Raw genomic sequence first — 24,504 nt, forward strand, 5'->3', positions numbered from 1 at the left:
TATATCCACACAAAGGGGTTCATACCCCTTGTAATTAGCAGGATGCCAGGACAAGGGAGGCAGAATACCTGGACATGTCCAAGGAAAACTTCTAGAATCTTCTCCCCAACTTCAGTGGCACACTTGGTATAAGTACTGACCCTCAGACACCAAATATGTAGTACTCTTTGGGACCTGTGGATCCTCTGCCTGGAAGAAGGACTGCTGTGCTGCTGAAAAGATGCCACTCTGCTGGACTGCTGCTCAGAAGGAACTACTGCCCTCCTGTGCTAACCTGATGCCCTTTTTGCTTGAGTGAGAAGAAATGGATCTACAACTTCATCCTTGAACCCAGGACACCAGAGTGACTCCAAGGGCTCGTCTGCTGGCCTCCCAATCAGGGGTATAAAATGTGCTCTAAAATCCTACACAAGCCACTGGACCCAGCTGCAGCGTGTTCCTGAACCCCTGTGCCCTTGGTGTGACTCAAGGGAGCTGAGTCCTGGACACAGGTAATGCCACTTTACTAGGGACTTACAAGTAAATTAAATATGCCAATTGGGTTTACGGCAATCCTACCATGTTTCAAGGACAGAGCACAAACATATTAGCACAAGTTAGCAGTGGTAACGTGCGCAGAGTCCTATAGCCAGCAAAAACAAAGTCAGTAAAATGAATTAAAATTGGGTTGGCCTTCGATCCAACCCTCTGATGCATTTGGACTAGGAATACTTAACGGTGATGCTTCTTAGAGTGTGCCAGGCACTACTCTAGTGAAACACACCCTTCCACAGATAGCAGGTCACTTTTTATACATACATCAGTCCTGTCACATGTGCAGGACAGATAACTACTATAGTGATACACGTCCTGTCACAGTGTATCAGAGAGACCACTTCTGTAAAGAATTAGGTTCTGTCAAAATGTGCAAGTGACTATTGTAACAGAGCTCCAGACAAACTAAGGAAGTCACTATAAGCATACAGCTGTTTACACAAATAAGTGCAGATCAGTTTAAGAATGAAGCTCTTCTTATCACTGTTCTTCAGTTCACTGAATAGAAACATATGAGTCTGAATACAGTTGTTGGGTGATTAGTTGGCGGTTTCAGGTTGTGCTGGCAATGTTGAGAAGTGATGCTAGTGGTAATGCTGGTATGCGAGTGTCAGAAAGGGATAGCAGTGCTACAGGAGGCTATGGGAGTCAGGGTTGTTTCGCATGTTTGTTAACGTGCAAGCTTCTGAATCCAGTCCAGAATCCCCTAAAACCAGCATTCTTGTTTACATTCACTGAGAACAAGTCAGAATTTATATGTAGGACAACAAGGAAAGGACAAAAACAAGCTATAACTATTTAGAAAACACACCTTCTTCCAGTTAGGTTTTCACTGTAAACCAGACAAGTAACCAGTCAACTAAAGAAATCGTAACTGAAAAATAAGTTTCATTGTCAAGTCAATGAGTTTCCTTTTCAAAGTTATGGTTTCCTATTAACAGCCACACCTGTAGGTAGGTAATACATTTATTGTATAAATCAAAAGATTAAAATAATAGCAAATATAAAACACACAGTTTACCCACATATTAAATGTCGACAATAAATTATAGGACCATAGCCTAATTAAAATCAGCCCTAAAAATAAATTATTCTGAGTCTGAACGAAAATAAACTAAGTACAAATAAGAAGGTTGGTGCATTATAGACCTAATTAAAAACATCTTTAACATCATTATTGTAATAGTGTTCTGAATACAATCGCAATATCGACCAAGCAATCCAGTAGTTGCACTAATATATCTGACTCTATCCCCTTTTCCAACTACTTCTTCAATAGACTCCTAGTTGACATTTTAAGAAACTATAATAACTCATTTTCATGAGCATGTGAAAAAAATCCATGACAAGTGCTGAAACCTATAATTTATGATCAATTATGATGATGGAGTACTTAAATATAGATACAGTGAAAATTTGCAACCGAGTATAAAATCAGATACCAAACTCAAGTAGATAATATTTTATAAGTCTGATCTGAAAATGTTGTTAGCGATAATATTTCACAATCCTCCCTAAAACGAAAACAGTATCTAACAGCCTCCACAGCTGATTTAAGATTTGCCTTATTGAACATAGATCACAAGTACTTTCTTCTCAAATGTAAAAGTCTGTGGCAAATACATAAAACATGAAGGAATGACTCTGTTATGTGTCCACAAAGTCGACAAGCATTGTTATCTTTGAATACTGGGTTTCATTTTCCCTCAAATTCAAAAATTGGATTATACAACAAACTGAATCTTTAAAATGTCATCTTAACATACCCAGTCAGGTTTGAACTGAGATACTCTTGACACAGCAAGGAAAAAGTATCAAAACCTAAGTCAATATGATTGCATAGTTTGACCTGAGCTAAGTCATAGTTCCTCTGGCTAGCATTTAAAATTCTGCGCTTTTCCGAGCCAGGGGTTTTAACAGTATCAGTGACTCTGCATAAGGTAGGTTATATCTTCCCACAACTGAGGGTACAGCTTGCAATTCTAGATCCTTATATGGAGTATTCCTTGTTTCTTGATGGATTCGAAATTTCAGAGATGATGGATCCACTCAAGCACCATCGATGAAGTAGTTAATGGTGCTTCAGTGATGGAGTGAAGTTAAAGATTTTAGAATTAGTTCCAGCCTGATGACACAGTAAGGAGGGGAAGTACGAAGATAAAGGAGGTTTCGAAACACATTGCATAAAAGTTTTGTTGAGGTTGGCAATGATCTTCTGATTTAACACTGGAGAAGCATATAGGCAGTATGGTATAAGTTTCATATTTAATACTTTCGATGCTGGCTCGATTGCTTTGCCGCCAAATAATTTTGAAAATCTTGTAACAGATTCAGTGATTATGGCTGACTTATGCTTTCTGGTGATCAAATGGGTGAACCATCATAGCTTACTGTCAAATGTGATTCCAAGATAATTGTATTGTTTAACTATTTCAATCGTCGTATCTCCAAGGACCATAGGTTTCTTTTCAAAGATCATAATTTTTGTTTTTGCTAAATTGGCAATTAGTCCATTCTCCAAATTAAATCTATTTAAGTTGCTTAATTGGTGTTGAAGGACGATTCACGTTTGCGAGAATGCCAACTGTTCGTCTGCGTAAGCCGATATTTTAACTCCTCCCAATTTAGGCGGGCAACTCTAGTTTGACAAGAACGTCTCCGTTAAGTTTGCGTTGTACAAAGAAAACAATAGAGGGGCCAAGATGCAACCTTGCTTCTATTCTCGGTATAGAATTTAGGTGACACAGTATTGTTGGAGTTAATTTTACCCGCAGACATGTGTCAGTATGCAGTTCAATCGGAAAATGTAACAAACAGGGATCAATTTTCCACTTCATAAGCATGGCCCACAGCCTATGAGGGTTCACTTTATCAAATCCACAAAGCAGGCATATGTTAATTTCTTTGTTAAAGATTTTTTTGCAAGTAACTTTAATGCCATTATGTTGTCCACAGTAAAACAACCAGAGTGAAATCCAGTTTGTTTTAAAGGAATTAACAAATGATCCTCAACCCAAATCTTCAGTTTAAGCAGTAGGCACTTAGCAAATAGCTTCTCTTCAAATTCTAGAAGTGTTATTAATCTATAGCTGGTGGACCTTGCTTGGGGCACCTCTTGTAAATTGGATGCGGTACTGCATCTTCACAAGATATTGGAACTTTCCCAGTCCTCATTACATGAGAGAAACAAGGTTCCAATAATGAACTCCAGAAGGCAATGTCTAATTTGTCTAGGTCAATCGGTATCCTGTAGGGACCTGTAGCTTTAGTGGAACAAGAGCTTCGTATTAATTTTGCTAGTTCCTTTTTAGTAATATTGAGTTGAGTTGTGTTGTGATGTCACCCAAAAAAATCAGATGAGACGCAGATGGTAGATTTATACAAAGTCTTTATGTGTGCTTCCCACTTATCATTTGATATGAACAGATCATTGGGACACTTGCCTTAACCAACTAAAGTCCAAGAAGCTCTTTTGTGACAGGTCAAGATAGCACACATCAACTTGGCCCAGGCAGTTTCTTGGTTTGGTTTGTTTTTCTTTCTGAATGCAATTTTTAATTGTTGGATTGTTGCATCACAATCTTTGGACAATGGTAATTTTAAGGTATGTCACAATGCCTTAAGATAGGCCCTCTTTGCCTCATTTAGTTGCTGGTTTCTGGACGGATAAAAACAATTGTGTTGTACCAACGGTAGCTTTTGCATTAAGACAGATAAGATGGATTCTACTATATATTGCCGAGTAATCATCCAATCTTCACTGTTCCTAAAATTGAAAAGGTTACAGCTGCTGGAATGTTCACCCAAATTAGATGCTTTATTTATCAGAATGTTGTTCCATTTAAGGTTCTTATCACTGACGGCGATCACATAGTTACTATTCACCGTTATCTGTGTTTCCAACTGATCTAATTTGATCTAATTTGATGTTAATAGCTGTTCTTTGAGGATCATTGTCATCTCCGACCTCTGTATAATGACAAAACTTTTACAAAGATGATAGTGTGTATAATGGGCAAAAATGTAGTTGATTATTGTAGAGCCGCTGGGCCTTGATATGTTGTTTTTCTGGCTGGTCATCAACAAGTCTTCTGTTAAGTGCTCTACATCCAGAGTCTATTAGAAGGTTAAACGTAAATCTAGTTTGCAGATTACAACTTTTTTGTTTCCCCTGCCATACAATTTTTCGAGTGAGGGAAATTATAGCTTAAGTCTGGGACCTCAGTAGATAATAACTGGTTCGCTGAGGGGAACAAGTTTTGGTTAAAGTCCCCAGTGATACCTGTCCATACATTTTTTTTTAATGCCTCCAGCTCTCCCAAACCTTCATAGTACTTGTATTTGTCTTAACAAGATGGGGGATGGAGTAGATGTTTATAATCAGAAGCCTGGCATTGGATTCACTAGTAAGTAAGACGGCCAATATGGAATTTGAAGTTGATTTTAATTTTACACTCTTCATGCAATATTTGTTGCTAATGTTGCCAGCCCACCGCTCGGTCTCCAAAATATTGTTCTTTTTTGCTTTAATTTCATGCATTGTGTAATTTGAAATTGTTAATGTGGAGAGAGTTCCATGTTTCTTGAAGACATATTTTGCTATGGTCCTGAATAAAACGTAACAATTTTTCCTCAGAGTAAAACAGTTGCCTATGGAACCCTGCGATATTCCGCCATATAAGAAAAAGTTCATTATATAAAGAAAACCGTGGGTTCAACACCTTAGGTGTACTGGTTATTCTTTGGAGGCTGCAATTGATATATTGATTGGGGAATTTGTGGCTGCATGATTGATCTCATATTGTGTGCTGCTGCTCCTGTTATATGTAAATTTTCAAAAGCCATTGTAGTGTCTGGATCCTTGCAATATGGTGTAATTTTTGCTGAAGGATTGTGAGGTGTAACAAAGTTCCTGAGCACATGGGGATATTTAAGCCTGTCGGTAGGGAGATCTTAATTCCCCAATCAACTAAGGTCTCTCTCCGTGCCAATAACCTTTCAGCCATGGTTTGTGTGGTCCATATCATTATTGTGGTTTCTAAATCCAAGTTTGTTTTATGACAGCGAATAAAACAGACAGATGACAATGATTCAGAATCCAAATCTTTTAAGTTATCAAAAGAACTCAATAATTTCAATATATTCTGGTGATTTAATATATCGTGAGGACCTTCTGATTTATATAATGGTGTGAAATCTACTATACACAGATCCTGATTAAGGGCAGACTCATTGTGAAAGGTGGCAATAACATCCCAACTTGTACCGTTTGTGGACACCGAAAATGGTTGATCTCTATTTAACTGTTGCAAATGGAGAAAGCTTCCACTAGAATGAGGTTTAAATCTTAGAGATTCACTTGCTCCTGATGTTACACTGGTCGAACTTGAAATAAATGAGGTGGGTAAGTCAGAAGGCTTGATATCAAGTGATTTAGCAATTCTGGCTACTCCGTTCATGATTGATTTGAGCAATTCCAAATCTTTAATTTGAACTGGAAAGAGAGTTGCATTAGTTTGCTTAAGATGTCGATTATTATTAGAACATAAGATGGGTGGTCTTGACTGCAGTACTTCGCTGTACAAAGGTGATGTTGTTACTTCGGAAGTGCCTGAAATGGATGGCAGTATAGGAATGGCTGAGATATTGGTGATTGTTGGCAAATACTGGTCAGTACTAGATGCCATTGTTGCCATGTGAGAAGTAGAAGTGGACAGCCACTGGAGTATTTTTAACTTGCTCTCCAGGATGTAGAAGATCTGCTTGAGGTTTATTAGATATATAAGCTTTCCCTGAATTTCCAACAGCTGTGATGAAATGGTGTTGACTTACACTTACAATCAACTGTTTTCATTAATGCTTATTAGAAATGGGGACATTCTTTCCTTGGTGCCACGTTGGTTTGTTATGGATTTCTTTGATTGGATCCTATGTACTTCTTGAGTTTTTTCAAATTTTTTAGCTGTCTCTTAGTTAGGTAAGGAAAAAAAGTCATCTTGCCGGTCAGGGGAACATTCCTGTACTGACAATATTACTGGTTTGCCAGTTTGAAGAGGTTGTGAAACTGACACAATTGGCAGTGAGTTTGTGAAATATGAGTCCTGGTTGGGACCTGAGTCATTTGTTTCGATCAAGGTATCTGCTTCCTCTGTTATAGGCGGTGATGATTGATTCTTCGTATAATCCACTATAAGATTTTTTACTTTTACAGGTAACAGTTGCAGTCAGCCAACAATGTCCTCCAAACTCACTAGGTGATTGTAGGCAGTTGTTAATTTGCTCAGATTCTGATAAATCATGAATAAGGTTTTAGAGCAATCTTTCATCAACTATAAGTCCTTAGCGATCTGCTTGAGAAAGATAACTTGTTCAGATAGTAAGGAAGATTGATTTGTTAAAACACTGGGAAAGTTGGAGGTGTGTTTTCCTCTTTTGTAGAATCTATAGATTGTAGTATGGGTTTTCCCTCCATTGGGATTGGTTGTTATGGTCTATCCCAGGTGCTGCAGTGATAGGATTTGGAGTCTGCCCATGAAAAGTGATGTAATCTGGGTTACCTAAGAGTTCCAGTTCCTGAATTTGATTCAATAATAATAAGTTGTTAAAAGAGTTACCTAATATTTCCACTTGAGCGGGTTCTGCGTCTGTGACCATGTATACTAATGCACCAAGCTCTTTGCAACCATAGATAGATTCCGAATTGAAATCTGAATCAATATTATTGATTGACCCTGTAGTAACTCGATTTACTTGCTCCATAATTACAGAAGTGGTATCAGAGTTCATAGTGGTTGTAATACTAACTGGAGCTACTAGAGGACACACAATAGGGGATGATGGACCAATTTGCGCCCCTTCAGCTGTAATTCTCTCCCCGAGTTCTCAGAATTCTCTAAATTTCCTATGTTCTCGGAATTCACACTGTAGGACATATTGAAGGAGAGTTCTTTTCTTCTAAAGCATTCTTGAATCAATTGCTGCTTGGTATTTACTGTAACCCCCAACCCAGAAGGAAATGAGTTAGGCATTTGGGACAAGTCTACCTTAACGCTCTCTCCTACTGAGCGACATTGGGTTATATATTTTGCGCTCTGCACCTCAATTATGACCGAGTTGGGTTTTCCCAATGTTTTCCTTGTTGATCCCCTTGATTTATTAGTTTTGTTAGAGGTTGTAAAACCTGCAGAACACTGACCAGTAGATTTTGTAGAGCGGGTTTTCATCCTCCAACTGCCAGATGGTCGATATTGAATTGACTATGTTGTGTTGAAGTGTAATGCACTTAGACAAAAGGGCACAGGAGGACCTGCAGTGAGCGAGCCGCACCAGCACGAGGCAGGCCACTTCCGGGCACTCCAACTTTACTTTCAACCCTACAGTGCTGTGCCTACTACACAGTTACCTTGGCTCACAACTTGTGTCTGGTTTTCACACTTCTCTGCACTGCTCGGTACTTCAAGTTCAGGCAGGCTGCCAACAAATCTCCAATTCTTTCATTAATTCTGCTCTTAATTTACTTTGTGTTCGACTTGTGGCACACTATAGACTGTGGACTGCTGCAGTCTCAATACTTCAACACTTCAACAATTTCATATTTCATAGCACATCCTTTCCTAACATTTTCATGGTCAATCACGGTGAGTCCACAGGGCTTAGGCGAGCCACTGGGCGTTCTTGTCCGCTGTCATTGCTCCGTAAAACCCTCCTATTTAATCACATCACAATTGTAAGGAGTTAAAATGATGCTGCACAGATGAACTAGTATGGACTGACACAAATAATTCACAAACAGTTCAGCTATGCATTATGTGTTGTATGCTTCGTAGGCTACAAGCTGTGCAATACAGTGCAATACTATGCAATACTGTGCAATACTGTGAGGGGGAGCACAAATCCGCTAGGGAGAACCCCCCTCACACAGAACAGCAAGTCTAGTACCTCCACAGTGATGTTGAGCTAGTCGATATTTGCTCATTTTGATAGCCTGTTTCCTGCTAGTCAGTTAATTGTTGTCAGATGCTGTCAATCTCAAACACTGCTGAAGGCCCCTGAGCCCCAGGGACAGTGCGGGCAGTGGGGGGCTCTGGTGGCAGGCTATCTAACCTCCAGCATGACTCGATGAGGGGTGATGAGGGGCGTGAAACTAAGTTACTACGCCTCAGGTGATCCCTGGCTATCACAGGTGGAGAGACCAACAAGTTCTGCCCCGTATAGGTTGGTATAGGATCTTGCGCCCGCGCCACATCCCCTACTTTGCTAGGAGCTTTTACCCCCATAGCCTTGCCTCCTCTCCACCACCTCCACCACCAGGAGCTCCCTACTGCTCACTTGCTCTCCGACCAGTGCTCTGACCAGTGCTCACAGCCACACCTGTGGTGGGCACAAAATAATCAGTATACATAGATAGTTTGTGTGCGACACCAATTTAGTTTAATGTTTTTTCAGCAGCTTTACATTCACATGAGCAAGGCCTCTGACTTAAGAACTGTTCAGAGCAGAGAACTCAAAGGCTGACAGGATGAGTTCCGAGTCTGGGGACTCTGGATGGTGGTGGCGTGCGCATGTGTCTGTGTATTCAGAAATTTGTGTGTGTTTGAGAGTCCCATCTCCCTAGTCCTGTGCATGGTGTCCTAGAGGCCTCTGAATGAACTGGTTTCAAGTGTTCAATCAGATCCTGCAAAAATAGGCAAAGTCCACTGTAACTAGACACACAGTGCTAGTTTGTAAAAATATGTGAATTAATGAGCAAAGCTCAATAAAATGCAAATAATTAATTGTTAAAAATGTTTTAATTCTTACCCAGAAACATATATGTTGAAGTTGAAAAAGCGCCCCTGCCAGACTCTTAATCTAGGGCACACCAATCAATGGTGCAGCAGGTGCACCAGCACACAGGCTGTGGGGACAAATTTCACCCAATTACAGCTGTATTTTCTTTATTTATTTACTTATTTTCTTTTCTTTTAAAAATAGAGTATAGGGAAATTAAAAAAGGGAGAGGAAAATGGGCAAACGTTGAGAAACGAAAGAAAAAAGTGCACGCACAATTAAGGGGGAGCAAAATGAGATGGGTGATAAGAACTCAAAGAAGGAAACGCAGAAGATAGAATCAAAAAGAAGTAATAGTGAGTGTGAAAGACAAATAAGAAGGGAAAAGGGAATGAAAGCTGTAGGAAAAACCAAAAGGGATAGAAAACACATGAAAGGAAACTATCTAACAAAGAAAAAGAAAGGTAGTGAAGGGCGGATAGCCTGGTCACTGTGGATGGTATCATCATATAAGTGTTAGAGCAGTCAGTGCTCCCAAATGAGGGAAGGATTGATGTAAATAGTTTAGAGGACGTTTTGTGCTCACATATAAAAGAACACAAAGTGCCCCAGCTGAGGGGGGCAAGGCACAACTGGACAACATAAAGATTGCTGGTTTTAGGTTAGAAGGCAGCATATGCACACAGGTCAGAAGAACTAAATGCCCACATATGAATGGAGGATGGATGTAAAAAGATGAGTAGGAGCATCCTTTATCCAAGAGTGAGTGGGTTTAGGTGCATAAATAAAAGATGAGGTTATGAGAGGTGGGCTGGTCGACCCATTGTTTGATTTAAGTCAGAGTAGCAGATGGCTGCTCTGTGTAAACATCTGACAGGATTAGGTCCACGAAGGTGAGAGCAAGCAAGGTGCAAAGATCAGGGTTAAGCACATATGGTGAGGAAAATATAGGTACGTACAGTTGAGAGCAGCTATGTGGATAAAGATGATATGAATAGCTGCACGCAGTTAAAAGGGTAAGTGTGGAGATATCCTGTACAGAAGTAGTTGGAGTTGACATTAGAATGTAATGATGTAGGTGATGACATCGCGTGGAATGTAGGAAATCTTGAGAGAAATTGAAAAGAGAGGAGCAGGAGAGGGAGCTGTGCTGAAGATGTCAAGAGCTTACTCATTTGGAATAAAAGTGAATATTCATTAGAGCTGTGGAAGCCTCATCTTTACATTGGTGAAGAGGGACTTCCGTCAGGAGATGGATGATAGAATAACATCTTCACTCCTGGAGGAAATTCAGCTCCATATGAACTTTATTATCTCACTGGATGTAATTTGACATTTCCACTTTCCTCTCCTATAACCTCCTCTACAACTATTGGCATTCTTGACAGATAATCTGCGACTATATTTCTACTTCCCTTCACAAACTCCACGTCAAAGTTGTACTCCATCACCGACAACAACCACCTAGAGACACGTGGTGTTACGTTACCTTCTAATCCACATCCCCCTTTGAAAATGTATGTTAATGGCTTATGGTCTGTTCTTAGTTTGAAAGTTATTCCCCACAAGTAAAATCGGAAATGGTTGATTCCCCAGCAACAAGCCAAGGCCTCCCTCTCTATTACCTAATATGCACGCTCTGCACCATGCAATCTTCTTGAAGCAAATCCCACCACATACTCATCTCCTTCCTTCACCTGGCTGGTTCAGGTGCATGTTCAATTGCAGCTACTATACTTTTCTTTGGTCTAATACCATCACTACTTATGGAGTGTCCTAAATACGTCACTTCAGACTTTCTCATCTGATATTTCTCTTTCTTAATAGTTAAACCTTTCCTTTTTAATCTAGTCATCACTTCTTCAAACAACAGATCATGTTCATTCTCACTACTTCCCACAATCAATATCATCCTGAAAGCATAGTACTTTAACCATGTCACCAAAAATGTCCTCCATTAACCTCTGGAAAAACAGCAGAGGCTAGGCCAAATGGCATCCTCTTGTAACGGAAGGCTCCCAAAGGCGTTACAAAGGATGTCAGGTGCCTAGAATCCTCATGCAAATGTACTTGGTGATAGGCAGATGACATGTCCAGAACACTGAAGATACATCCCTTTCCCTTTACAGATAACATTTGAGAAATATTCGGCAAAGGTTGCCTATCAACCCATATATTGTTTTTCAAGTCTTTAAGATCGATGCACAGATGAATTTTTCCAGCCTCCTTTGGTGCCACAACAACCGGAGCAAGCCATTCCGAAGATTCTATAGGCTCAATGATGTCATCTTGCAACAACCTATCCAACTCTTGTCTTAAAGGCTCCCTCATCAAATTTGGTACATTCCGCACTTTATGAACCACTGGTTTTGCATTCCTCTTTAGTACAATTTTGTGAGAAAACCCCTTCAAGAGACCCAATTTTGATGAAAAGACTTCCGGGTACTTTCCAATCAGAGGATGTTGGAGGTTCGCAGGTAGGTGGACTGTCCGAAAGGGGCTGGCGGTTGTTCTGTGCATGTGTGTGGTGTCTGTGTATGTATGTGTAGTGCTACGGGTGTGCATGAGTGTGTGTGTGTGTATATGTGTGCGTGGAGGGTGTGTGTCCCCGAATGGAAGCAGAAGGGAGGGTGTGTGTCAGGGTGCGAGTGCATGTGTGTTTGCATGCTGAGGGGTGGGGGTATTTGTCTGAGCCCGTGTATGTGTGGGACTGGGGGTGTCTGAGTGTGTGTAGCAAGTAGGGGTGCACTTATGTGGAGGAGAGGGGGTTGTCGGGGTGCAAGTCAGTAGGTGTGTGTATTGGGATGCATGCGAGTGGGGGTGCCTGTGTGCAAGTCTGCGAGTGAGTGAAGGGTGTCTGTGTGTATGCATGCAGTCAGGTGGGGGTGTTGGTATGGAAGTGGGCAGATGGGGGTGTGAATGTATGCGTGCGTGGAGGGGTGGGTGTGTGCATGAATGCGGAGGGGGTGTGTATTTGTGACTGGGGTGTGCGTATTAGTGTGAGAGCGGATGCAGGTGTTAGTATGGATGTGTGTGATGTCTGTGTTTGTGTATGAATGCAGGGGAGGAGGTGCCTGTGTGTGCATTTATCAGTGCGTGTATGCTGAAGGAGGAGTGGGGGGTGTTGTGTGTGTGAGTGTGTGTATGTTTGTGTGAATGCAGAGGGGGGAAGGGGTGTCTGAGTGTGTGTGTGCGAGTGTATGTGTCTGTTTGAGTGCGTGTATATGGGTTTATCTATGTGTCTATTTGGATGCCAGTGTGTATGTAAGCGAATGCGTGGGTGAGTCAATGTAGGTGTCTGGTCATGTGGGGGTGTGGCTGCTGCCGACAATAATGGAGATTCCTGTCACCGGGTGCATGACTGCCAGCATTTTTATGACGGTGCGACTGCCACGAAAATGCTGGCGGTCTGTCGAGTCATAATACTGATGGCGCTATTGGGGCTACCCCCGAGCTGGAGGTGCTCACCTCTGGCCTGGCGGTACAGGTGGCGTTTTAGCGGTTTGGCCTTGGCCAAACCGCCAAAGTCCTAATATGGCAGTCTTTACCGCCAGACTTGCAATGAGGGCCTTCTGTCTATGCAATACATGGTTGGGCCTATGCAAATATTTATTGTGTTTAACAAATGATGGTGGTGCTTTGGCACATGAGGCTTTAGCTGAACATATCAATTCATTTTTAGGAACAAGGTGAAGGTAGCTGGCCTATTATGGTAACTCCCCTGGTATATGATAGTTAGCTGTGCTCCTGGATTTTGATTGTTGTGCCATGGCTTACCTTGACAGCAGCCTGTCAATATATGGTTGACAACCGAAGTGCACTTGTTTCTACATTAGTAGCCTTTTTCATTATTGCTAACTGCAGGTGTTTTAACTACAGTAATCCCAGTTAGTGCAATGTAGTGATCACATAACATAAGTTTCTCATTTTGCTAGGGTCATATAATGTCACTTCCTGTGATGTCATCAAAGGGCATGTGATGTCACTTCTACAACTGGCATTTTGTTGAATTTATGTACTTGTCCGTCCACATTCCTTTAATTTGTATTTATCACAGCGTTGAATATTTGTGTTTTGATTTGGCTTTCATATACAAAATGGTGCGACCTCTAAGTAGGAAAAACAGCAAATAAAGTATGTTTTCACACATTCTGACTAGAATTTAGTCAATTGTTCTAAAAAAAATTATATCTCGAAATGCTGCTCATTTATTTTGCTTTTCTATGGTCATAGTAAAAATGTTCATTCTAGCTTCATTGAGCAAACACAAAGCGAAAACATTATATTCTGTGATGGGTTTAAAGTTGTACATGCTCTACAGCTGCTGGGTGGTCAACAAAAACATACTAGTAAGCTAGAGATGGTAAATAAAACTAAACATTCCAGATAGGAGAAAAGGTTGACAGCTTTTGTGTAAGCCAATGTTATTATTACATTCTTATCCTTTTTTAAACAGAGAAAAAATATCACCACAAAAGAATATCCTTTGAGTGGACTTGGAAAAGCACAGGGGCAGATTTAAGAGCCCCAAGCACTAACGGAGCATCACTTCTTGTGACGCTCCAGTGGTGCTAACCACTTCTTCATATTTACAAGGAGATGTAAGGCAACTTTTTGTGGCCTCTTCTGCATCAGAGGGGCGTGCAATGGGTGTTGCAGTGGACGTTCCACCCTAACACTCATTGCTTTTGACTATGCTTCAGATTTACGAGAAATTCTAAATCTGTGACAGCACCAAAAACTAACGCCCCTGGGAGGAATGCTTTTATTCCTCCTTGTTTTTTGCTTTTTGTATGTGTGCTGCATTCTGCAGCACACAATCATTCTAAAGTGACACTTTGGTATTTCTAGGTGTGCTGCATTTTGCAGCACACATAGAAGTGTCAAATCGCCATTATAGATTGTTTATGTGCGGGAAGGTACACCTTCCTGTACATAAACAATCTATCCTCTCAATGCAGACACCTTTGCACTATGGTGCAAGGATGCCTGCATTGGTGCAGGCAGCTTAATTCAGCGCCGGTGCAGGGGGAAACGCAGGGGTGCACTGTATTCCTGTAAATACGGCTCATCCCTGCATTTCAAAAGTGGTGCACCGCTGCTATTTTTGGCGCAGCACTGATATGCGCCACTTTGGCATAAATCCAATTCTCAAAATGTGCCCCAATATGAGCATGCAAATACAGTGTAGTGCTGCTCCCCATGTTACTCAATCACAACACTCCGTTGAGAAAATGGCCTCACATTTCCACCAGTCACAAGCCAATGTCACATTGGTGGGTATTTTGGAATAGAGACAACTCTAAGATCCCTTACAGACTTGTACAAGAAAACCACATGTTTAAATTGAATACCCTAAAAACAGAACAGACAGGCACAAAGTAAACTGTAAATTATGGCGCATACTTAAAAACTGTCAAGAAAAAAAAACAGATGGAAATATCACACAATATATAATGACCACTTCCACAACGTTCCCTCCATCTTAACATTTAATGGTTGTGAGTATGTCCTAGGCAGTACTCCATGTAAATATGAGTGAAGAAGGCTAGAACAGTTTTTCTGTTCATGACATAGCAGACAGGCTACTGGTTTTGGCATTGCTCTCCCAAATCAGAATCATTGATTGCTGGAGTGATGAAACACGACCCATCTTATCTTGGTTGTCTGAAAACTCATAAAAGCCCTCGGGGTGCTGTTGGTTAGCTTAAGAGGAGCAATGTGTTGTCATTATGTATTCTGCCAACTTGCCCAGAGCTAAAAAAAGATAATGAAATAAATAAGCAGGGAAAATCCAGGAGTAGTATGGGGTTGGACAGGAGAAGCAACAGACAAGCTGGGAGGGGGAGATGGTGGAGAAGCATCACAGAGAGCCAAGTGATGGGGAAAACTGAAGCGGGAAGCAGCACATTGGTGAGAGGCAAGAAAACCCATACACTTCTATCGAGTTTTAAGAGTTAAGAAAAAGTAGTTCCTTGAATACAAATAAAGTGAGCTGTTGAAGCATACAAGTCAATCAATCAGAACGCTGTGAGACCAAAATGCTGCTGGGTAAGATGCACACAAGACTAGAGAGGAATCAGGACCAGAGAAGGGAGATAGACAACAAAACGTACCAATCATAAGCAAGTGGATGATCTGAAAATCGCTATATGTATACTGGAAACAATAGGTCTGCAGAACAGACAGCTAAAGTGTATGTAACTGAGATCTAATTACAAGAAGTTGTGCATGCAATGTAATAATTCTTGTTTCAGCAAAGATTTGTGAATTTAAATAGACAATAATCCGAATAGTGAATATGAATAAAGCAAATAAAAAATCTGACCCAGGATCTAATATCTTATATATTTATTTTATACAGTGATGGATTTAAAGAGATTATGCCCTATGATCACTTTCAGCCACTTCCTCGGTAAGTATGCATATATTGTACTATAACCGTTTTAGCTTTCACTTGTACTTCCTCAGCTTACATTGCATACTGTTTTTTTTTTCATGGAATGAAAACGTAAAGTGTAAATCATCAAGTAAACGTATCTGTTATATTCTAACTCCAGCTCTACTCAGGTCTCAAATCCGTTTACAGGCTAGATACATCGTTTGCAATAATCAGGATTTCTGGTCTCATGAGTTTGTCGTTGCAAGCAAACAGGACAAATAATAGGATGTGGGACGCAAGTGTTACCTACGGTAAATTGTAGAGGTTGGTGGCTCAGCCCTGGTACAGAGGATTAACTCAGATCGGACAAAAGAACAGGCTTCTTCTTTTTCTCACAGAAATCTTGGAGAGTCTAGGACTACTGGACAGCTCAGTAGGCCCCAAAAATGCCTCACTAAGGTGAATTGTAGGTTTCAGTAATGCACTTTTTAAACATACAAATCGCCAATTGTCAGCTTAAAAAATAAATCCTTTCAGTATGTATGGGTATGTTTATGTGAATGTATGTACATTTATATGAGACAAACTTCGCAAAAAAGCAGTGGATCTCTGTACTGGGTGAAAGGCAAAATCAAAGTCAAAGTGTGATTGGAGGGGAAGCTAATATCCAAGAGTGAAAAAGAGCAGCTACTACATCATGATGTAGGGTTCTTTAAAGAGGTGTGTCTTCAGCTCATTTAAAAACTGGAGCAGGGTTGGGATAGACTTTGTTCATAACGGGATATCCTTCCAGATCCGAGGTGCATAGATGGAGAAAGCCTGTCACTATGTTTTTCTTTTCTTTTTGATGAGAGCCACTAGAGTTGATAAGCTTATCAGCCAGGTAAGGCAGGGTGCCGGTCATGGAATCTTTGTAGGTGATGCAGCTGTTAATGAAGCTAGTGCACGCTGGCAAGGTGAGCCAGTGGAGTTCCATCATGTTAGGGTGATATGGTGATACTTCTTCAGGGCCCTGATGAGTCATGCAGCAGTATCTATAATGGCGCTGGGGGGGGCAAGTGCTGAGGTTGAAAGTTTGTAGTGCAAAGTATTTACAGCATCCAAATGTGAGAGAATGGGGCTTGAATGGCAGTTCTGATGTTGCTTGTTGGGAGGAATGGTTTTAATTTCCTTATTTTCTTGGCAGTGTGTTCATTTAGGGTGAGGTCGATGGCTAGTATAAATCTGAGTCACTTGGATTTGTGTGAAAATTGAGGTTTAAATCCATCCAGTATGATGTTGTTAAGCCAGGTTTGAACTAGATGTTGCTTGTTGTTATTGTAGAATTAAAGGAATTGTGTTTTGGTGGGGTTAAGCTTCAGGTGGATGCTAAATACACCTCATACCAGTGTGGACGAGTTATAAACAGTGTGTGTAGTATTGGATGCCTGAAGCGGAAACGTCTTTCAAATATTGGTGTGGGTCATTGGTGTAAAAGTGGATGTTTGTGCTGCTTTTGGTGGAGTGTGCTGCTCTTTGCCATTGCTTATTTGATAAGCTTACGTATCAAGTATGGGTCACTGATAGGCCACTATATGGCAAGGTTGTCAGGGTTTCTTTTTTTTTTTTCTTTTTAAATTATGTTTATTCACATTTTGTCGTGGGTTAATTACAAACAATAGCATGACATCAACAGTTTCTTATCATATCATTTGCCAACGTTACTTGCTTCCCCAGCGCACATTTTTGGATTCATCATTCATCTTATTTATGTTACCTTATCCCTACGTGTGTTTCGCTGTTGCACGTTCTCTGATGTGTACTTGGGTGTAGCATCCCTAGTGGCCTCTGTCATGTAACATGCTATACCCCTCTCCCCTTCCAATTGTCTTAACCAAACTCTTAACAACATAATAACATGATGGCGTGCATGGGGGCATGCTAAGGATAGTTGCTGTAAGATGTGGGGGCGGACCCACACCAGGGAAGTGGCCCGGCTCTCAATACCGTCTTCATCTCTAGATTGCCTCTCAGTGTATATCTGGGGTCACCCAGACGTTGCCCTGTTACTCTCCAGGCCCAATCGATACGGGATCTGTGGAGGCCTGTATCACGTTCTGGCTTCTTATTATGTCTCTCCCATCTATCGTGGGCCTAGCCCTCCCTCTCTGTTCATGTGTCCTGTCTTGTAGTTTGTGTCCTCTGTATCTCAACATCATGCCTCACATGTCAACTGTCCCCGTTTCCGTGTTTCCCTCTCCCTTAACTATATGTTCCCACTTCATCAGTATTTCTTCCCATGTCGGGGCAATGGGTGTCAATCTCAGGCCCCGCGCATCTTCACACTTAAGGGCTTGTAATTCGGCTCTGGCCCATTTCAACCCGTCTCGTCTCCATTCGTTCAGGGAAGGGCTCCTGGGTGATCCCCAGCCATGTGCTATTAATCTCCTAAATAGTACCAGTGCCAGATCCAGGAAGCATTCCTTTATCTTCCCCATTACTAAGCCTGTTTTCAGGCCCAGCAGACACATAGCTGGAGTCTGGGTCAACCCCGGTCTCGAGCAACTCTTTCAGTTCAGACACCACTGCTCCCCAGCCCCTCTGAATATCGGGGCAGTGCCATACAATGTGGTCAAAGTCAGCGTCCACTTTGCTACATTTGGGGCATGTCTTGGGGGTTCCTCCGTATATTACAGTGAGTCTATGTGGAGTAAGGTACGTCCTATGTAAATAGTTAAATTTGGTATATCTTAGTCGTGTGTTCCTCGATACGCCCCGTGGGTGTGCTAGTCCCTTCTGCCATTCAGAGTCCGTGAGATCCCTGCCCAAGGCCCTCTCCCATCTCTCCCTTTGGGGTTGTAGTGGGTCCATTACGCTTCCGACTTGTATAACTTAGTTAAATTATGTGTCAGCCTCTGGTACAGTAGGAACTGTCCTCTCAGTACCCCCCCATTGTCCATCAAATCGGTGAATGGCCTCAAAACCCCATCACAGAAGAGGTCCCCAATTGTCTCCACCCCTGCTTTCGCCCATGCGCTTAGTCCGACTCCCTTTCGGCTCCCGCCCGCCGAGTCCTATAGAAGTACTGATAATGGTAGTCCAGGCAAGTAAGCCGGCCCTACGCCCACCCGACATGTGCATCTTCTCCAGCAGGCCAGCGCCACTTTCGTCATTTTACTTATTTCTTGTGGTTCTACCTTCCAGTGTATCATCTGCGCTATGATCTCATCGCGATTCATTTCGCCACCTGTGATACATCTGTCCAGTCGGCCTCCTCCCGCCATTCACCTGTAGACCCACTGTAACTGGCACGCCAGATAGTAGAATTCGAAGTCTGGGACACCAAGTCCACCCTCAAGTGCTGACCTGCAGAGAATTGTGAGCGCTGTGCGCCTTCGACCTCCGTCCCATTCCAGTTCTCTGAGCAGGGTATTCAACTCCCTGAACCACAACGCCGGGATCGACACCGGGAGGTTTACGAAATAGTAAAGGAGGCGGGGTAACATAAACATCTTAGATAATGATAATCTGGCCATTATCAGCAATTTCAATGTCAGCCAGAACCTAACAGAGGACCGGAGGGAGGAGAGTGCTTTTCCCAAGTTCCCATCTCGGAGATCTTTAACATCATGGTACACCTGTACCCCCAGGTATTTGATGGTATGTGGTGCCCACACCACGTCCCAGAGGCACGAGGAGGGGCGGGCACGTCCTGCCGTGATAGGGAAGATGAACGTTTTGCTCCTGACATATCCCCGAAGCAGTCCAATATTTGTAGTGCCCAAGGCAGTCCCGTCTCTCCATCTCTGAGATAGATCAGGACATCGTCGGCATAGAGTGAGATTATGTGCTCGGTTTGTCCCCATTCCACTCCCTTGCCCGCTCCCTCCATCCGGAATTGTGCCGCCAAGGGCTCAATAGCCAGGGCAAATAATAATGGTGACAGTGGACAACCCTGCCTGGTGCCTCTGTATATTGGGTAGGGCTCTGAGATCGTCTTTCCTCTTCTCACTCGCGCCAGTGGATATGTGTTAGAAATGGGGTCTTTGGTTGACAGTCAGGTTACCCCCTGTTCAAGCAAGGACCCTCACTCTAGTTAGGATAAAAGAGAATCACCCTCAGCTAACCCCTGCTTACCCCCTTGGTAGCTTGGCAGAGCAGTAGGCTTAACCTCAGAGTGCTGGGCGTAAAGTATTTGTACCAACACACACAGTAACTTAATGAAAACACTACAAAATGACACAACACCAGTTTAGAAAAATAGGAAATATTTATCTAGACAAAACAAGACCAAAACGACAAAAATCCAACATACACAAGTCAAGTTATGATTTTTTAAAGGTTTAAAATAAAAAGAGTCTTTAGGTAGTTGTAACACCACACTAGCGCTGCTAGCGTGAAAATGTACCTGGTTTGCGGCAAAAATAACCCCGCACGGGCGGTGTGCGTCGAAAATAACCCGGCACGGGTATATGCGTCGAAAACAGCTCGGCTCGGCGAGGCGCGTCGAAAAAGCCAGCCACGCGACGGTCCGAAGTCCCGCGGCGCTGGTTGCGATCTCTCAGCCTTCGTCAGCGATGCTGCGCGTCGTTTCTCCTGCTCCGGGCGTCGATTCTCCGGTCGCGTTTCCAGCGGCGTCGTTTCTCAGCTGCGGAGCCGGCGTCGCGTCGTTTTCTCAGCCGCGATCGGATTCGCGTCGATCTTTTCTCCGCACGGTGCTCGGTGCGTGTATTTTTGTCCTTAGGCTGCCAGCCTCTCCTTTCAGGGTCCCAGGAACTGGAAGGGCACCACAGAGCAGAGTAGGGGTCTCTCCAGAGACTCCAGGTGCTGGCAGGAAGAAGTCTTTGCTATCCCTGAGACTTCAACAACAGGAGGCAAGCTCTACATCAAGCCCTTGGAGATTTCTTCTTCAAGATGGAAGGCACACAAAGTCCAGTCTTTGCCCTCTTACGCTGGCAGAAGCAGCACTGCAGGAAAGCTCCACAAAGCACAGTCACAGGCAGGGCAGCACTTGTTCCTCAGCTATCAGCTCTTCTCCAGGCAGAGGTTCCCCTTGATTCCAGAAGTGTTTCTAAAGTTTGTAAGTTTGGGTGCCCTTCTTATACTCATTTTAGTCTTTGAAGTCACCTTTCTTCAAAGGGGGCTCACACCTTCTTGTGAGATCCTGCCTTGCCCAGGCAAGGCCTCAGACACACACCAGGGGGCTGGAGACAGCATTGTCAGAGGCAGGCACAGTCCTTTCAGATGAGAGTGACCACTCCACCCCTCCCTCCTAGCAGAGATGGCTAATCAGGAAATGCAGATCACACCCCAGCTCCCTTTGTGTCACTGTCTGGTGTGAGGTGAAAAACAACCCAACTGTCAGACTGACCCAGACAGGGAATCCACAAACAAGGCAGAGTCACAGAATGGTTTAAGCAAGAAAATGCTCACTTTCTAAAAGTGGCATTTCCAAACGCACAATCTCAAAATCAACTTTACTAAAAGATGCATTTTTAAATTGTGAGTTCAGGGATCCCAAACTCCACCTGTCCATCTCTTCTCTAGGGGAATCTACACTTTAATCATATTTAAAGGTAGCCCCCATATTATCCTATGAGAGAGAGACAGACCTTGCAACAGTGAAAACGAAATTGGCAGTATTTCACTGTCAGGACATATAAACCACATTACTATATGTCCTACCTTATCCATACACTGCACCCTGCCCTTGGGGCTACCTAGGGCATACCTTAGGGGTGCCTTACATGTAAGGAAAGGGAAGGTTTAGGCCTGGCAAGTGGGTACACTTGCCAAGTCGAATTTACAGTGTAAAAATACACATACAGACACTGCAGTGGCAGGTCTGAGACATGATTACAGAGCTACTTATGTGGGTGGCACAACCAGTGCTGCAGGCCCACTAGTAGCATTTGATTTACAGGCCCTGGCACCTCTAGTGCACCTTACTAGGGACTTACTAGTAAATCAAATATGCCAATCATGGATAAACCACTTACATACAATTTAAACAGGAGAGCATATGCACTTTAGCACTGGTTAGCAGTGGTAAAGTGCTCAGAGTTGAAAAGCCAACAGCAACATGTCAGAAAAATATAGGAGGCAGGAGGCAAAAAAGTCTGGGGATGACCCTGCAAAAGCAAAAGTCCAACACGACCCCCTACCAGCCTAAAGCCAGGGGAGAACAATCAATACCTTGATGTACTTCCCTGATTGGGGCGATAGAACAGGGACCCAGGCCCACAACAGCAGGGGCATGCTCCAGTTCTACGCCTTCCTGACTCCAGTTGGATCCCTCTGTCCATACTCTCAGGGCCCACTAAGCTAACCCATGGGGAACCCTTCTCCACATCTACAGACACCATCTGTGCAACACCTAACTTTACTTTGCTCACAGATGTATTGCAATGGGCAGATAGTACCACCAGGGCCAACACAATGGTGTTGCCCACTCCACCCCTGGGGTGTGACTCTCGTCCTTCCCCCCCCAGGGGCAACTCTGTCCACCAGGACAGCAAGCCACAGTGGCCCCAGACAACTGTCAGGGATGAGAGCCCGACCTCAGGCCTCTCTAACCACTGTGACTGTGGAGAGTGGGGGGTGGTAGCCCCAGGTGCCTGGCACCCTTTGACCACTCTCTCTTCCACCAGGTCAGGGATGACAACCTGACCCTGGTCCTCCCCTCTGGGGCTCTGTACCCTCCCTGCAGAAGCGGCACCCCCAGAGTCAAAAACTGTCAGGGTGCTTGTAGAAGCAGTCCTGCACAATTCTTCCATCAGTGCAGGGATGTTAACCTGCAACTGATCCTCCAACCTGGGGTCTGTACCTTCAGGTTGGACCAGGGCCAGGGGTGAGGCTTCCCTCCCCCTGCCCTCCCTTCTGGGGTCCTGAACCACCCAACTAGGAGCGGCCCCCCCAGAAGACAACATGGTAGGGGCACTGTTAGCAGTAGCCCCTTCCTCCAGGTCAGGGGGGACACCCTTAACCTGGCCTCCCAATCCAGGGCCTGTACCCACAGACTGGATCACTGCCTGGCAAACCAGGACTTCCTGGGGGGCATACCTACCCCCTACCAGGTCAGAGTTTACCCTCTGAACCTGGTCATCCAACCCAGGGTCACCACCCTGCGGTTGAACCACTGCCTGGCACACCAGGACTTCCTTGGAGCACACTTACCCCCCATCAGGTCAGAGTTTACCCCCTGAACCTGATTATTCAACCCAGAGTCACCACCCTGCGGTTGAACCATTGCCTGGCACACCAGGACTTCCAGGGGGGCACACTTACCCCCCTCAAGGGACACACTGTCCCGAAGGGCCACACAAGAGTCTGGCTGGCGCAGGTCTCCTGACCTCTGCCCATGTGACAGAGTCTGGATTCCCCCCAGCCCAGAAATGGTCTCACCAAGGTCATTCATGGGGGGCTCTGCTCTCAGAGCTGACCCCTGACCCTCCAGGTTCTCCACTGGGGTCCGCAACCCCCTCTCAACCCTCTGTCTGGACTTCTGCACCCCCTCACTAGGAGTGGTACTGCCAGACACCAGAACTGGTGGGACGCTGGCTACAGCCGCCCCCCCAAGTTCTCCTGACACTGTGGGGTCTCCCTCAACAGATGGCCCTATGGTACAGGCTAGGCTCCCCTCCTGGTGTTCCCGCAGGGAACCCTCCAGGACCTGGGACCGGATCTCGGGCACCTTGGGCCTCAACCCATCCCCATTCCCTCTCCTCTGAGACTGGACATGGGGTCCCTCACCCATCCCACTACACTGGGACCTACCTGGGACACTACAATCCTTCCCTACCTCACCTGGTTGGGAACTACCTAGACCACTCCTCTCAGGAGCACCCCCAAATGCCTCTTCAGACTCTCTGGTACTCACCCAGCAGTCTGCCTCCATTGTAAGCTCCCTGGGGTCAGAGAACTCACACTCCACCTGGTGTTGGCATAGCTCTGGAAAATAAGGACTAGACATATGCTCTCCAGCAATTACATCACTCAGCCCCTCACATGAATTAACCAAAGTACCCTTCACCCAACCATCCAGTGACTCTGCTTTGAAAAAGCACCCCACATCACCCTCCTGAGACTGGTGAGACAGTACCTGACTGTCCCTGACACTCAACCCACACTCTTCTGGGATGTTTTCACACTCCATAACCAGGACTTCTACCTGGGGGGAACCCCTCTCCCTGTCACTCTCACCTAGAGTCAGTAGAGTGTCCCTCCCACCAGTAGGAATATGACTCCCCATGCCAGTTCCCCAATCTACCTCAGAGACCCTGTGCATCACTGGAGCTACCTCATACCCCTGAACCTCCTGGCGTGTGTTAACTCCCTCCTTCAAGTAGGGCACCACCTCTCTGGGCATGTGTACTTCTGCAGCATCACTGGATATACAATTGTTGCTGCCACCATTCCAGCTGGACTCAGCCCTCATGACTTCCAGCTCTTTCAATTTAAGCTCGTAAGCATAAATCATTTTTTTAATCTCTAATTCCCTCCTCCTTTCTGCCAGGACTAAGGCTCTCTTCTCCTCGGCCCTCTTAAGCTCTCCCAGACTCCGGATTCGAGCTAGGAGCCTATCATCTCTTTCTGTTCCCTCCTCAGGGCCACTGCCCTCCTCTTTGGAGTAGTCCTCCTCCTCAGAGTAGTTATCCTCCTCAGACTCATTTGGTGGTGTTGCCTGACAACGTTTCAATTCATCCTGAAACAGGGCTGACTCAAGATCCTCCCTTCTGGATTCCTTGTTCACAGCCAGTCCCCTTTCCATGCAGAATGCTTTAAGCTGCCACTTTTTATACATAGATAGGTGCCAGAAATTGACTTCCATTTCTGCAAAG

The 24,504-nt window shown here is 44.0% G+C and overlaps 1 protein-coding gene across 2 annotated transcripts in view; it reads left to right on the plus strand.

Moving 5' to 3' along the window:
- Positions 1 to 24,504, plus strand: part of ADAMTSL3 (ADAMTS like 3) — a 2,197,206-nt gene that overhangs the window by 1,476,308 nt on the left and 696,394 nt on the right. For both annotated transcript variants that reach the window (XM_069222572.1, XM_069222573.1), the window contains exon 12: positions 15,668 to 15,718. In XM_069222572.1, the coding sequence (XP_069078673.1) occupies positions 15,668 to 15,718 (51 nt within the window). The remainder of the gene's footprint in view (positions 1 to 15,667; positions 15,719 to 24,504) is intronic.

Source organism: Pleurodeles waltl, chromosome 3_1 (assembly GCF_031143425.1).
Source record: "Pleurodeles waltl isolate 20211129_DDA chromosome 3_1, aPleWal1.hap1.20221129, whole genome shotgun sequence".
Classification (NCBI taxonomy): Eukaryota; Metazoa; Chordata; class Amphibia; order Caudata; family Salamandridae; genus Pleurodeles; species Pleurodeles waltl.